At 39.5% G+C, this 16,860-nt stretch overlaps 1 protein-coding gene and 1 long non-coding RNA gene across 3 annotated transcripts; both read right to left on the bottom strand.

Moving 5' to 3' along the window:
* Positions 1 to 2,154: 2,154 nt before the first annotated feature.
* On the bottom strand, positions 2,155 to 10,080 carry arrdc2 (arrestin domain containing 2). 2 transcript variants are annotated; one of them, XM_045205347.1, is made up of 8 exons: positions 9,832 to 10,080; positions 9,402 to 9,703; positions 5,141 to 5,210; positions 4,729 to 4,979; positions 4,361 to 4,617; positions 4,011 to 4,173; positions 3,727 to 3,881; positions 2,155 to 3,611 (listed from the first exon to the last, which is right to left on the bottom strand). In XM_045205347.1, exons 2-8 carry the CDS (start codon positions 9,658 to 9,660, stop codon positions 3,558 to 3,560), a joined length of 1,209 nt encoding a protein of 402 aa, XP_045061282.1. In that variant the 5' UTR covers positions 9,661 to 9,703; positions 9,832 to 10,080; the 3' UTR covers positions 2,155 to 3,557. The 2 variants fall into 2 exon arrangements, with proteins under 2 accessions (XP_045061282.1, XP_045061281.1); XM_045205346.1 differs by lacking the exons at positions 9,402 to 9,703; positions 9,832 to 10,080 and adding an exon at positions 5,787 to 9,386.
* Positions 10,081 to 13,129: 3,049 nt separating this feature from the next.
* On the bottom strand, positions 13,130 to 13,660 carry LOC121533075. Its single transcript, XR_005994406.1, has 3 exons — positions 13,573 to 13,660; positions 13,403 to 13,475; positions 13,130 to 13,250 (listed from the first exon to the last, which is right to left on the bottom strand). It is a non-coding gene; the product is annotated as an uncharacterized LOC121533075 (long non-coding RNA).
* Positions 13,661 to 16,860: the final 3,200 nt, after the last annotated feature.

Raw genomic sequence — 16,860 nt, forward strand, 5'->3', positions numbered from 1 at the left:
GCGACCGTGGACGTTTCTATCTGCACACAGAGCCCGACATTCCCAATGAGGTACAACTACAACAACAATGGCGATGATATGTCTTCCAATGCCACTTTGGAACTTCCAGAGACAAATGTTTTGCAGCTTGGCAGTCTGCAATTCTGAGATGTTGTTGTGATCGCTTGGATGCCAGCCAACATGGAATATGATAGGTTAAATATACAAAACAGGGCAAGCAACTTCCTCCCGGCAACCTTGACAACCTGGCCTGGCGACATCTCCTCTCATGTGTACGTGCCACTCTGCTACATTTCCTGATTGGCCATGTTGGCTTCCTGTCTCTCGTTTAGAGCAGATAGAGACAGAGGGCAGGGAAAGCAATAACACATTGTTACTTTGTTTTTACGCTACAGTGTACCAACACAATGCTACATTGGATGCCTGAAAGGTGTTGTTTATTTGGACCAAAACCTTGACCATGAGGTTGGGTTTGTTTGTCTGTCTGTGTCTGCTGTGCATAATCAGCCAAGACGTTGGGCTTGCTGGCTGGTTGTTTACAAAATCTGGACTCTATCTCTGGCAGTTAATACGTGAAATCCACATGATCATTTAAGCAATATGTACCCACACACTCACACAGTAGAATGTTGTCAGGCTGCCACTACACGATGACTAACCAATATAACAGTAGAGAAAACACACTCCGACAGACGCAATAGAAAAACCCCAGGACAGTGACGAGAAGAAGAGTCAGTCTTTACAGTAAGCCCAAACATATTCCCTTAATGGGAAATGAAAGACTCCTGCTGTACATTCCCCTATTCCTCTTTGTTCTGTTAAACAGTCATTGCAGATCCCATTATTGTGTGAGGATTAGCTGAGATGAAGACACACAAGGCAGTCCTGTGTGCTGCCGACGTTCCGAATCCCAAGCTCTACTCCTAATTGCTCCATGAGGAATTTGCCTAGCAGCAGACCATAGCATAATTTCAATGGGAGAATCCCCCTCTCTTCTCTTGACACACTTGGCAGACAGACACCAAGTAAGAGAAAGAGTCAATGCCCTGTTTGTTTATGGTATGTGCCATAAGCGCCTATTGCAATTTGTCAAGACAACATATATCAAATGTTTTGCCTTGTGTGCCAAGCCACCAACTCACAACTGCCACCAGCTAGGGCCTGCCCCAATAGGTTTGGTGAGAGATGGAAACGTCAATTTTGGTCAGGTTTTGAAACTGACAGTTTTGTATGAATTTGTTATCCTTGATGGCCTGTCAAATCAATAATACCACCTTGGTATTCAGTTTCCTCTTTCACTGCAGATAGTAGGCCTACAAGGCCATATATGTTATGTTTCCAGTGAAGGAGCTTATAATGCATCTACCACATAGCCACCTCACACAAGATATTGAAGGTTTGGTCACATAAACCAGTCACAGATGGAGTTTTGATGAGACAACAAATGACAAGAAATCAGAAGTCAGAAACTCTGTAGCAGGCCACTGCTATCCTTTCATCCTGTTCTTGTATGTATTAAAACAATTGTAAGACCCCAACATATGCCAAAGGCTGCAGGAATAGCCGGGAAAGCAAAATTATGTAACTGTACAATGTAAAAATACACACCCACTACCACTTCACAGACTGTAATTATCGTTTTCAAGGCCTGCTGCCTCTGAGTAAGAGAAGTGTTCTTCAGATGAACCATGCCCGTGCACGGGCAGTGCTGCCTGGGCACATATTCAAACTGCTAACATGATGTTCCAAAACAAGACAGTAGAATGCACCATAACAATATTTTTTTCATAAGAGGTTTCAGGTTACCTGAACCTTTAAGTTTGGTCAAAGAAATTCAATTCCCATTATGGTTCAAATGTGAGGATGTTTAAAAAGTGAAACCGTCAAGTTTGGTGTTGACTATGACCACAGTCTCCAGACTGACGTGACAATTACTTTTGACCAGAATTCCCAGTCATGTTTCTTAAGCATGTCAACAAGAAGGTTTTGAAAACTACGTTTTAATACGCAGGTAAGATCCTCTTCTTTGAGATGGCACTCAATCATCTATTTGACGAGAACAAGTTGCATTGAACCTCTAGTCAATTCTAACCAATGAAACTTTCTGGGAAATAGAATGAGGCAAATTAAGAAAAGAGTTGACAGAACACAAACTCTATTTCAGTGTTTTTATTAGAAACAAGAATTACAAAAACTTTGGCAAGTTCTGTGAATCAACAATGGCATTTGTATCAAATACATTCAGTTTAAGGTGTGTGCTGCACTGCGCACGACACCAAAGCTGCGTTGCTAACCTGAAGCCACCATTCTCTCCACTATTTGGAAATGAGGTCCTCAGTAATTTATTGGAATGTTCTTTAGTACACTTCAAAGTGTCATCTCCAACTTAAGGCTTAATGCAACGCTGAACAAACGTTCTGCAGACATTTATAGACTGTTCAAAAAAAAAATATCAAGGCACAGGCATCTGGGTTGAATCAAATGCACAAACCACATGGCTCAGATATTTCCTCCTTAGCTGCTTCTAAAACCTGCAGCAGCTTCAAAACACACTCACACTTTTCTTCCTCTTATCATTGTTGAGAAGGGTCATAACAAATCAGTCCTAGTCTCTATTTTCTGAGAAGACATTATGCACAGGTTTGTGCTAGAGAACTAGCTTTTACGCAACACCAATTAATCCACATGCAAAGAAATCCACTGTTTTTTCATCCATTACTGTCATATTAACATTCAGAATACGTTAAACAGCTCCATACAGAGGATAGCTGCTGCATCGGAATCTCTCATGCAATCAATTCAGTTCATTTGCAGATATTGCAGGCATTCCCTTTTGCATAGTATTACCTGTGTACATCAGCTTAATATCTAAACCTACTGACTCTACTCCTCTTCACCAAACCATGACTTCTCAGATAAGTGCTTACTTAAATCTAATTTACTTGACTAACAGTAGAAATAGTCATGGGAACATCATGATTGAGTCATAATACATAAAGCAGGTTTTGACATCTAGGCTATATGTTACCAGGCAAGGGGGAGTTGGGTACTACAGATGCCTCAACACCAAGTGAGCTGATTATTTCTTAATGTGCTGATGTAAGCTGCACATATCACATAGCATTCTTTAAGGCTTAGGTATCATCTGCAACTCCAACTCTCCCCCTCACAAAGACAAAGTGATCCTCCCCCAATATTTTCACAAACTCCGTAAAACACAAAACATTTATTGTGTGGGAATCATTGATTGGCGGGAGGGGCTCTGTTTCCTCATCCAGAGCCAGAATCACTTGGGAGGACAGGAACCATGGGAGAAGTTATTTCCTTTTCTTGCTCAATGTAACATGTCCATCTTTCTTTTTAAAAAGGGCTTCCTCCACAAGCAGGTTCTGTCGCCTCCATCTCCTCTTCCAACCTCTCGGTGGTACTCTTAGTCCCTACCAACAACAGAGGCCATATCTTGGGACCGGGTAGCCAGTTTCGGAGAGTAATCCAGGAGAAGACAAATCTCTTTGCTTTATTAAGTCGGGTCATCACGTGACACTCAAGTGGTTGGTTCAACACGTCATGCAGCGACGTCTCATGTTGAGGGGCTGAGGGTTTGGGTCGACCTGCGGGCGCAAAACACAAAGGTATACGTTTCAATAAGGCACATTGGGTCATAGACGTGTAGGGAGGTCAGTTAATCAAAGAAATTCAGCCCTATTCTAAGGGGTGCTAGCTCACCTCGCAGTACACCGGAGGGGGTCGGAAGCGGAACTCCTGGACAAAGGCCCTAAGTGGGTGCTCCATGATCCCACTGAGGTCCTCCTCAGGACAGTGGGCCGTAGTGTTCTGCTCAGCCTCCTCAGCAGTCACCACAGAGCTGTAATCAGGAGGAGCTGTGTGGGGGAGGAAAAGAGGGTACAGTTAAGTCACCCATTTTCCCTAAGGTTGGAGATTTTTAGGGGGTTTGGTATTAAGCTTTGGGGAACATGCTAAGTCTTGTTTACAATGAGACAGACACTTACGCTCAGGCTGCTCGGGGATGGCCATGCGGAGCCATTCCAGGTTGACACTGTACTGGCTGCTGACGCTGGAGGTGCGGCTGCCGAATGGATGCAGGGGGATCGTGCCCATCACCAGGGGCAGTTCTAGGCACAACTTAGAGGTCCCAGGAACATCCACACACACCTAAAATGGTGGAGTGGGGAGAAAGCTTTTAGAACTACAGTAACATGGACTCATCAGTAGGGGTAAAACCACTAACAACTGATCTCTACTTAGCTTTCATTATCAATAAGACACATATACTCAACAAGGAAAACCTAATAAATGTGAATTAAGTGCTATTCATTCTCTGTCTAGGGAGTGAACTCACTCTGAGCATGTATTCCACTTTGATGATGCGGCACTGCAGGATGGATGGCCCGACGGGTGGGATCTTGATGGCGCGGCCGTGCCAGGTCTCCCTGCGCTGGGCGCCCACCACGTCGCCACTAAGCGTGGCCACCACCGCCCGCTTCTGCTTCATGGTGCCCCGGGCGATGAACGTCTGCGTCTGTGTGATGTAAGCCTTGGGCACCACAGAGCGTGAGGTGGCATTGTCAAACTCAGCAAAGACAGGAATCACCTCACCTGGAAGATGGAGAATAGAGGCTGTGAGATGACATTTGGTTTAGTTAAAAATAGTTATGACTATTTGTTTAGTTCAGGCCACTAGGGTTAAAAGGTATGGTTGGTTCTTACCTGGCGTGTAACCTTTGCGATCGATCTTGGCCGTTATTGACACCTGTCCAAAGTTGTGGTACCAGACCCGTGCCATCTTGTCTTTACTGCCAGCTTGGGGGGCCAATAAGGCTGGTGTGTTGATGTCAATGGGCTCAATGACAGTGAACTCCTTCTTGATCTTCCTGACTGTAGCCCAGGGCCTATGCAGCTTCACTTTCACCCAGTAGCGGATGCTGCCATGCTTGCCTTCGAAAGATGTCACCAGTGTCCTGTTGGAGCAAAACACACCGATTGATTAGACCTTATTTGTTCTTTAATAAAATGTGATGATATCATAGGCCCAAATCAAATGCAATCAACATTTGCTTACAGTGCATTACTGAATGCTAATTCCTAACCGAACCCATTCATTCCAGAAAGGGATACTTACTCATCAGGCAACTGGAAACTAAATGGAAATTCATGTCTTCCAGCAGGGAGGAGGGTGAGCTCGCCATTATCTGAAGATAAATGAATAAAACATGCATTAATGATTTGAAACAACTTCTGATCCATTAATTGATTACTGAAAGAAGGCCTTTTGCTTTCCAAAGCTATGTACTACCTAAAATAAATATTGGATAAATCACAGAGTCCCATTATCATTACAATGAACTGCAACTGAAGTTTCCCTTTTCTCCTCAAACAAGAGCACCATATTTATCCAATATTTATTTTAGGTGGTACACATCACATGCCTCTCTCTATACTGCTTGCTAGGGATGGTTCCTTCTCATTGTCCTGAGAACAGATTTTTGTCAAACCTGGTACTCTTGAATGGGTATTTGCAGTCCCTTGATTTGTGGGTTATTTTGTTCTATCTTATATTATTTATGGCTGCATTAAGACAGAGTACACTTTTAGAGTTATTGCTTTTAGAGTGAAACTAACCTCGATCTAATTTGCATTGAGAACACTTGAACCTTTAAAAAAATTACAGAATAATTCAAAGCTAAAAAGTTATAACAAAATACTTTCCCATGAGAACCCCCCCACACACACACACACACATTCACCGAGAAAGAGTGAATGACTACCTGCTTGCAGAAGCACTTCTCTTCGGTTGAGATATTCAACTTCGTCGCTGTAGTTTTGAGTATAAGCAGTACTAGACCCAGCCGAACGAGACTCGGTCCAATGCACTTTAGCAAAACCTTCGGCGTGCAACTTCAACGACTCCACTTTACTTTCCCCTGCAAGGTCCAAAACAACCTTTCCAGACACCACGTCCCCACTGCTGAAGACGGGGGGAGAGTCGATTTCTGGAGAGTCAAACACGATGTAAAACTTTTTCAATTTGCCGAAAATCATCTTGAGGCTTGTTAATTCCGAAGAGAACACTTCTCCTAAAATGTTCTTGCGCCCTTGTTCAAGTTGTCAAAAATACGTAGAATATTTCAGTTGTCTCTTGACATCCTAGTCGCTACACGTACAAAACAAAACTGCTGCAGTAGAGGCAGCCACAGCTCCTTTTTGCTTGATGTGAAAGGGGGCGGGATCTCCGAATGTATTATGTAAGGCGCCATGCATAGATTGTAGCAGGCTAATAAACATCTTCCCTGGGTGTGGAGTGCTCGAGCGAACAGAGAAAACAGTGCTTGGTGATTGATGGTTACAGGTTCTTAGACAAAAACATTGTACTATTGCGCAAAGGTATTTATTTTAGCTTTTGCTCATGTCCATTTTTAACATTCTGTACATGTGGTCTATGCATTAGTTCCAAGAAACGGAACATGCACAGCTTGCAAAATTGATTTTCTTAGAGAGCAAACATGATGATGATTAGAAAAGTCTGTAAAGCCCTGTATGAATGATCATGAAACAGTTTTTTAACCATTTCATATAGGCTACCACTTCAAGAAAAAGTAATAATGATAAAGGAAATGTGCATAAACATGAAAAGTAAATTTAAGTACATCTGCTTGCAATACAAATACATTGATCATATCTTAAAGAACATTTCGTTACAGGCCCTCTAGATTGCAAAATCAGGGGTGAAATGTTGTCCCAAAAAACAAAGTTGTTTACTTCTTTGTTTCCTGAAAGTGTGTGAGTGGGTTATATACTGCCTCCTTGTGGTGTGAACGTGACACATGCAACAGCTGGGCTTAGTCATGGAATACAGACTGTACAGTACCGGTAATGTGCAACGTTATGATACCAAACGCCTCCTTGTGGCTATATGAGAATTTAAAAAGTGTAATCAACTTCAGTGAGCTCTGACCGTAGACTTCCTATAATTGCTGGGCCGATGAGATAAAAACATGTATGCGTGCATGCCTGCATGAAGTATGATTTTGGACTTATACAGCCACATTGTATCAAATAATTAATGGTATGCAGACTCATCACACTCTAACAAAGTTAATACCGTGTACATATTTGTGTTCAGAACACAGATGATATTCAAAACTAAAAAACTAAGACCTATCTTGGTATAGTGCCAAGTTTTGTACAGAAGGCTATAGCTACGTGTTCGGGGTCTGGCTTAAGGCACACAAACAGTAGGACTTAAGCCAGAGTGTATTCACACAAAAAAGACATGAAAAACACAGCCTAGTTTATTGCAATGAACACGGACGGCATCATTACACATTTATCAGACGACCAAAGACAGTTGCAGTATCAGTTCCAACATGAAATGTTTCAAAACCAGATCAACCTAACTAATGTCATGAAGGGAGTCAAACTATTCTGCAATTCTATCTGACCACAGGAAAAAGGCTATATTTATATGAAATGAGATAAGCTGTCCACAGAATATGTTTGCTCCGGAAAGCTTTATTAGTGCATTGAATATTATAAATGGCCTAACCATAAAAAGGAATGCTCACATTGCTTTTATAATTAAATAGCACTGCACTTCATAAGCTATTTTCCAACTGACTTACCATGATTAAATATTAATTTGATAAATGTCTGAACCCTTAAGTCCCAGCCATTTAGCAATTATTAGGCACACTTGAGGCAAATAACAAAGGACTGTTGGGGTGTATTTCTGTAGAGGCTGTTTCTCTAGCTGCTCCAACATGTTTTTTCCCTGTTGCCTGAGAGACAGAGGCAGCATTTTTTTAAAAACCCCACACCTTTTCAGGCGAGCAGCTGTCTTTGCCTCTGCCTCTTCTTGGGCTTCTCCACTTCCTCTTTCTTTCACTTTAGTTTATACATTCCAAAACCACTATTCACAGTCTAACAGTCATATTGAAAGAGAAAGTGTCAAAAACCCAAGAGCAAGACTCAGAAAGTAAATGGCCATGCTCCTTTTCTGATTAAACCTACAATAATCTACAATCAAACAAAAATGGAGACATTTACTTTGGATCTGTGAAGGAAAATATGAAGTTCTGTGAGATACCTGACTTGATTAAATCAAAATACGTCAACGTTTATCAGTATGATCAGTGCTTGACTTGGCAGGAGCTCACCGGAGTTCAATACCCGGCACCTCCATTTTTCACTGCTTGAGTTCCTGCACCTCTTACAGAATATTAACTCAAAAGTATTGTGGAGTTCCTGCACCTAAATATAAATAATTCCTGGCACACAAAATGAGTACTGGCATCTATTTTAGTCCAAGTCAAGCACTGAGTATGATATGTAAATTCATTTTTGAACACCATCCAATAAATAATTTCCAGTTATTCTCGGGGAAATGTATCATAATTAGCCTATCCACATATAAAAACTGGCCAATACTTTTATATTAAGTTGCACCTTTGCTATTTTAACTCTATGTAACCATGCAATTACTCAGCTGTACATGGTAGTTATTGTGTAGTTACATGTTATAACACTAGCTAAATCCACTTTCATTTCATTTAACCTTTATTTAACCAGGAAAGACTCCTTGAGGTTAGAACCCTCTTTTGAGAAGGCGGCCTGTCAATAGGTCAGCAGGAAAGTACAAGTTAGCATGTACATACAATGCAAATACAAAAGCTCACTCAAGGACAAACAATTGCAGTGATGCAAATAACTCCAAGGTATCAATACAATGTAAAGTGTGACCCAAATGACTTATACTTCATACCAGGCTGTACGTTTTGTTGATACAATGACCCTGGTTGGCCTATTCGCCTCATTTCTCTAGCAATTGTCCTAAAATACGCATCTGGTTTGGATAGTCAAGGCAAGCCATGCATGACAGCTGACTTTCTAGTGAAACATTAACTCCACCAGTCCTGCATTTATTTACCTGCCAGTCTGATGGCCTAGATCCAATCCCCATAAGTATGTTGCTGCTACACGTGAGATTCATTCACACAAATCAGATTTTTAAATATTAAGTTCATGCTGTCAACTATTTTCCAGTCTTGTGTTATTCTACTGTGCCTCTAAGAATTTTTCTAATATATTTGTGTTTTATGTTTTATAACCATAAATAGGGCCTGTGTCTTTAGTGTTTCCATCTTCACTGTGTCCTACAGTAGGCTTGGTCAAATCCAAGGTGCACTACTTTTACAGATTCATGTTTTTACCATGCAATTAATTAGTTCAATTCATGGGCTCAAAATTAGAATTTTCATTTGGATAATTGCATTAATAGGAAATCAATAGATGCTAATACATTTGAACATTTTAACATTGTTGAGAAATATAAAAATTCGTTGACAAATAACCAGTGTGATTTCCCAGGAATGCAGAAAAATTACCTCGAATGAGATGTTGCTTCTTCCTAAAGTAGGTGATCTTGGAGGTGTAGTCGTTGTAAACTGCATTCATGCCAACACTGTGATTCTCAAGCCAGTGGGCAGTGGCAACCCCTCTTCCAAGGACCTTCATGGAGTGCACTTTCGTCTCCCTGTTGAGCTCTAAAACGACCTGTCCGGACACTATCTCGCCGCTGGCATACACAGCATTGTCCGGCTCGTCCAACTTCAGTTTAAAACGTTTAATAGTCTTGAAAGTCATTCTAAATTTTACCACAATAAAATATAGCCTGTGACACAAATACCTGATGGAAAAGAAATAGGAATTATCCATATGCACACGGTTCTGCCTATACTAAATTTCACCGTTTTTTAATTAAATATTTCACACCAGTAGATCAAAGGTCTGTCAAAGAACACAAACCAAACCTACCTTCAAAAAATGGGATTGTGGATTTGAGTTCTCCACTGTTATTCACTGTAATATTTATATTGTTTGTTTACAATTTTTCTACCACAGAATTTCTACGCTCAAGTACGACGGGTTTCTTTAACATACACCAATTAGAATAAAGCACATGCGAGTCACGCCGTCAATAGGCGAGCGTGGCCAGAAAGCGACCACTCTTTTCAATGCCTGAAAGTTCATTGGTTTACGAGATGATTCGCTACAGAGATCAGTGTTGCCAACTAATTTTCAGGGGAAGTTGCTAGAGGCAGGTCGATTAGTTGCTAAAAGTTACTAAATGACGTTGTGATGTCATTGCGTGATGACGTCAATATGTAATAACGTAAAACTGCGTCATTACGTAAAATACGCAGTAACGTTACTCAAATTGACTGGTCATCGCAGAGACAAATATGATTTGACATTTGTTAGTTTAGATTTGTTTGTTTATTATCACATATTTTTATTTGTAAAAGTAATATAAACACAACACATTTTATATGATCAGATATTTTTATTTTTAAACACAACACATTGAATTATTGAACAATTACATATTACACATTATTGAACAATTACATTTGATTTATTTTCTTATTATCTAGTAAACCTACACATTCTGAACAATTATAGTTTTAAGCAGTGTACTGGTAGTTAGTTAACATGCTACCTAACTGATCAACAATTATAGGTACAAGCTAATAACAAGGGATATATGCTATCTTATTGAACAAGCAATTTAACTCAAATAATGATGTGTGCGCTAGGCATCTCTCTCCAGCTCTCTCCAGGTTGTTGTGCTGCTTGGCTGGCCTGCTGCTGCCTGTGCACGAGCTGAGCGCCTGCTGCTGACGTCACTCACAATGCACTTTTGCTGCCAGGCAGGTTGTGACTGAGTGTGTGACAGAGAAAATCGTTTTTGTGTCATTTAGAGGGAAAATGCGTGCATTTTAGCGTTTGAGTCACTTTTCAAAAGTTGCTAAAAGTTCCAAATACATTTGTTAAGTAGCTAAATTAGTTGCTAGGTGCTGTTTGAAAAATAAGTTGCCAGGGTAGTCTGAAAAGTTGCTAAATCTAGCAACAAAATTGCTAAATTGGCATCACTGACAAAGATTACTGTCCCCTCCCTCCCGGCTACATGAGTGCACTAATTTCGGTGTCTAAAGTTTTCATGATTCTCAGCATTTTGGGTATACATCAATAAGATAAGATATAATGCATGGAATAAATAAAATAAAATAAATTTAATAGGTTCAGGTATATATTTATTGATGAAAACATAGTGTAAAAATTGGAATATTTTCCCATATTCTATCGGATAGTAATTGTGCATTCCCTAAAATGGTTAAATAATCAGGGCTATCGGATTCACATGCACAAAACACAGGATCAGAAAGCTTACTTTACACACCTCATTTCAATATTAGAGGTCAATTATGGGTTTCCACATGCAAAGTGTTGTTAAACCAAGACTGAAATTAAACTGATGCTGAATTATTATTATAAATACTGATACAGTCATAGACATACACGTCATTGGATACAGGCATACTAAGCGTCCGCTTCACGTCATAAATTAGAACAAGCAAAGCCACGCCCCTCGTTTGGGTGGCACGTCCCGGCTCATCCCAGATACCGACATTCAAAGTTGGCTTCTTTCAGCGGTACTTTTGAAGCTGTCAAATAACGAGAACATGCCCAAAAGTTGTTGTGTCACGGGGTGTACCTCTAATAAGAGGAAAAACCCAGACCTCTGGTTTTTCGCTCTACCATATCCCAAAACAGAGTCTCACAGAAGAGTGCTGTGCTCTAGTCCAGGGTTTCCCAAACTCGGTCCTGGGAAACCCTGCAGTCTAGTCCATCAAACGTGAGGATGCCCTGTAGGTAGCATGTGGGACCCGGCTTCGTCACACACACTACGTGTGTAGTAAACATTTCATTACAGGTAAGAAAATGCATTGTTGTTTACATTAGACAGGGTGTAGATGTGTATTACGCTGTTGATTGGTGTTTTAAATTATTTGTTTAAATTTTTTTTATTCAATAGCTCCAATGACCTACAACCCTCAAACTACTTTCATAATATCCACTGAGTAGCCTTATATGTAGCACAACCTTTTGTTTGTTCATTTTCATCTCACGCGATTTTACATTAATTTTCAATGTTTTTCAATGTTTCTAATTTCAATAGCTCCTTGGTCATGTGACCTACAACTCTCAAACTACTTTCAGAACATCAACTGACAAGCCTTATATATTGCACACCCTTCTGTCGATGTGCCCTTGAGCAAGGCACTTAACCCTAATTGCTCCTGTAAGTCGCTCTGGATAAGAGCGTCTGCTAAATGACCAATTATTATTATTATTATTATTATTCTGTTTGTCCATTTTCATCTCACACGATTTTACATACATTTTTCAAACTTTCAAATTCATGTGACCTACAACCCTCAAACTACTTTCAGAATATCCACTGACTAGCCCTATATATTGCACACCCTTTTGTTTGTCCATTTTCATCTCAGGTGATTTTACATGAATTTTTCTGTTTTTAATTGTTTCGAATTTCAATAGCTCTCTGGTCATGTGACCTACTGACCTAAAACAAACTTCAGTATGTCCAAGGACTAGCCTTATATATTGCACACTCTTGTTTGTGTACTGTAATCTCACGCGGTGTTATGTACATTTTTCATAGTATTGCATTTCAATAGCTCCTTGGTCATGTCAATTACACACCTAAGAAGTGTGCAGTGGAAATATACCCATATTAGTTTGACAATTAGGGGGTTCAGTCCAGTGTTGTGTTTACCCTTTTCTTTCATGTTTATCTATAATAATTGGTAGTTCTGAGTACTTATTTTCCCTTTCCTTAAGTCTTTATTTTGCCACAGTATTTAACAGTGGTACACAATAGGAGAGAGAAAGAGAAATCTCCTTTCATCGTTAATATCAACCATAAAGGAAAAGGGCAAAGTACAAGAGTCATGTTATTAATTGTCCAAAGCAGGGATGGAGAGTGAACTGCACGGCCAGTAAGGTAGGATGCAGTGGGTTTGCTGGGAAATACATATACTGAACATGTAACCACAATAATGGTGGCCAGATAATCAATTCATTAAAATGGAATAATGACAAATTAAACAGAGATTGTAGACCTTTAATCTTTTCCAACATGTCAACAGACACTTTACTTAAAATAAGTAAAAAACATTTCAGTGTTAACTTTCTCTTTATCCCTGGTTGATGTACATTTCCGAGCCTCTTCGGTGTGGATGGGGTATAGCATATATTTTCAACATCAAAGACCGCACTTCTAGTTTGTGTTCTTCACTGTTGAACTCTTTTGTATTCATCCCTAGGCACAGCACATGGAACCACCGTTGGCATGCAAAACATTACATCTAAAACAGAACAAAGCGTAACACGTTATAAATAATATCAAATATCAATGCAGTATGACGAATTAGCCATCCATTGTGTTATATCATAAATGGTCTTACATGCCGTCACTGTTGTCAAAAGATTAATAAACATGTTAAATAAAGTTACTAACCCAGTCAGTCTTTGGGCCACATCCAGGTCTTTATCAGTGGCACACATGAAGACGTCGTTGGCTTTGTTGAACTCTGAAATCATAGGCATGAACTGAACATATGGTTGTCCCAAACAACTACATAAAAATAAAGAATTGACATTTACTTTGAATGAAATTTCATTACATACCAGACATTTTTATTATATCCTCAGCCATTTCTTTTCACAATTGCTCCATGTGTTTTTGTGAAGGTTCTATATCCATTTGGGAGGGGATGTTGGGGAAGTTCTGTGCAACTTCCTTGGCCATTTACACCAAAAAAGAAAATAGAGTTTTTGACCTAATTGTCACATAACAGCTAACCATTAATTATTGAAAATATAACTATCAAACCTGCATTACAAAGACCCCGCAGCTGAAGGTGTCCTGCTGCATGGTGTGAGTTATTTCCCCTCCTTTCCACTTTATGTCCACCCAGTCATCTTTTCCATGGCAGGATCTTCTCATATTGAAGTATTCTCTTTTTTATGTAAACGTAATGAAATTCTGATTAGTTATAGGCAAATTAATACACAGGCCAAAACTGTATGCCGTTTTCCTTCAGCATAATCTAGTAGAGGTAATTTCCTTTATGCCCCATTTCTACATACAGCCTAAATTATAGGCACTGAACCATTTACAGGAAAATAACAAAAGTAGCATATACTCTCTTTTTCTCCAAATGACTTTGTACTTTGTTTACCCTCCCTAACTAATTCAACTAGGAATACGGAATGCTGCTCACATTTCCACATGTTCATTAGCTTTGGAAAGCGAATTAATGTCCAGATCGTGAAAATAAGACCTGTGCAATGCTGTGTGCAATTTTTTGTAGTCTGTGGCTCAAGTGGTTTGAAAGCTATTGAGGTTTGAAAGGGCGAATATCTGGTGAATATCCAACCTGAAACTGTCTTTACCTCGGTTTTTTACCGTATGCTTTCAGTCAACTCTAGTTAGAAGTAACGTTATCAGACTGTGCGGTTCGAGACATGTACAGGTCGCGAGCGAAGAGGGTATCTTGCAGCTAACGTTAGCTATCTCAAGTCCGACCAATGGTGTATATATAAATCATTGAGTCTAACATTGTAATTGGTTATAAACGAGAAGGGTGGAGTGAAAGCCACCCTGAAAGTACATTAGCTAGCTTACGTTATCTATCTAAGAGATAGTGAAATGTGTTGTGTTGGCCTGTTGTGTACACGGGGTAAATAGCAGGAATTGGGTCGGAGCTCCCCACCTTGTCTTGGGTCTAAATTAGTGAGAGCTTGAGGTGTAATTATTAGACCTACTGCTTCTCAATGGGCTTTGGTCAAAAGCCGAGCACAATGTAAAAATAGAATGTAATTTCAGACAAACACATTTTCTTTCATTGTTCTTTTGTCTAATGAGAGTTATAAGGTAGAAATTGTGTGATGTGACGATTGCATTAGCTCTATCTCTGCACATGTGCCTGCTGTTCTAGGGTCTGCTATCATTAATCCCACTTCTAACATTGCCTATGATTATTCATTTTTCAGGGCACAATTGTACTCAAACTACAACAAATGGACAACTGTGAAGTATTTCATAGCTTGTAGTCCTGCTGGCAGTATCACATACTGTACGCGATCAGGTATGTATTATGTAGGCAGTGGTGTAAAGTACTTATGTAAAAATACTTTCAAGTACTACTTAAGTAGTTTCTTTGGGTATCTGTACTTTACTTTACTGTTTATGTTTTTGACAACTTTTACTTTTACTTCACTACATTCCTAAAGAAAATAATTTACTTTTTACTCCATACATTTCCCTGACACCCAGAAGTACTCGTTACATTTTGAATGCTTAGCAGGACAGGAAAAGGGTCCAATTCACGCATTTATCAAGAGAACATCCATGGTCATCCCTACTGCCTCTGATCTGGCAGACTCACTAAACACACATGCTTCGTTTGTAAATTATGTCTGAGTGTTGGAGTGTGCCCCTGGTTTTATAAGGAATTTGAAATTATTTGTACTTTTACTTTTACTTTTGATACTTAAGTATATTTTCGCAACTACATTTACTTTTGATACTTAAGTATATTTAAAACCAAATACTTTTAGACTTTTACTCAAGTAGACTTTCACTTTTACTTGAGTCATTTTCTATTAAGGTATCTTTACTTTTACTCATGTATGACAATTGGGTACTTTTTCCACCACTGTATGTAGGCTATGCCTGGGTGGCTGGACTCTTTAAGCTGTTCTGTCAACTGACCAAAGGAGTTGGCAAAACAGCGTAAACAGATCTGGCACCCAGACTGTAAATGATTCTGGTAAAGAAAAAATGTTATTTCTGATCTTTTGTTGTGATTTCAGATCTTGGATGACCGAAAGAGGTGGAATAATGAAGAGTATGCTTTTCATTCAATAATTTAATTGAATTTCACTTGGACATCTACTAATTCATATTAATCAGTAACACACACACACACACACACACACACACACACACACACTCAAACACACACACTCAAACACTGTAAACAATGCTGCAACATATGTACGTTTGCATGACACGCTCTCCATCTCTGCATTATCCCTATACTGTACATACACTGATTGTAAGAACAACTTCCTAATATTGAGTTGCATGGACTCTACAAGGTGTCGACATGCTGGCCCATGTTGACTCCAATGCCTCCCACAGTTGTGACAAGTTGGCTAGATGTCCTTTGGGTGGTGGACCATTCTTGATACACACGGGAAACTGTTGAGCGTGAAAAACCCAGCAGCGTTGCAGTTCTTGACACAAACCGGTGTGCTTGGCACATACTATCATACCCCGTTCAAAGGCACTTAACCTGTCTCCTCCCCTTCATCTACACTGATTGAAGTGGATTTAACAAGTGACATCAATAAGGGATCATAGCTTTCACCTGGATACACCTGGTCAGTCTATGTCATGGAAAAAGCAGGTGTTCTTAATGTTTTGTACAGTCAGTGTATACCTATGACAATCTGAACTCCACTGGAATATGTCATCAACTGCATTAGCTATTTGCACCCACACACTTTATATTGTATACTTTTTAACTTAAATGATTTACTATTCTTGTGTATTATGTGTATGTACTACAATTAGACGATGTGTAAGTTGTTCTGTCCAAATTCTGTCTGTATATTTTGTCTCTATTGTATTCACTGTAGCACCATTTCACCAGGTCAAATTTACAGTGCCTTGCAAAAGTGTTCATCCCCCTTGGCGTTTTTCCTATTTTGTTGCATTACAACCTGTAATTTAAATTGATTTTTATTTGGATTTCATGTAATGAACATACACAAAATAGTCCAAATTGGTGAAGTGAAATGAAAAAAATTACTTGGTTAAAAAAAATTCAAAAAAATTAATAACAGAAAAGTGGTGCGTGCATATGTATTCACCACCCTTTGCTATGAAGCCCCTAAATAAGATCT

Source organism: Coregonus clupeaformis, chromosome 20, assembly GCF_020615455.1.
Source record: "Coregonus clupeaformis isolate EN_2021a chromosome 20, ASM2061545v1, whole genome shotgun sequence".
Taxonomy (NCBI): Eukaryota; Metazoa; Chordata; class Actinopteri; order Salmoniformes; family Salmonidae; genus Coregonus; species Coregonus clupeaformis.

Excerpts from the sequence above, each read along its gene's own strand:
- arrdc2 (XM_045205346.1), bottom strand. The coding sequence starts at position 6,060 with ATGATTTTCGGCAAATTGAAAAAGTTTTACATCGTGTTTGACTCTCCA. Across the intron at positions 4,980-5,140 it reads AGTTTCCAGTTGCCTGATGA|GACACTGGTGACATCTTTCG; the intron begins GTAAGTATCCCT and ends TTGCTCCAACAG. Across the intron at positions 3,882-4,010 it reads CATCCCCGAGCAGCCTGAGC|CTCCTCCTGATTACAGCTCT; the intron begins GTAAGTGTCTGT and ends TCCCCCACACAG.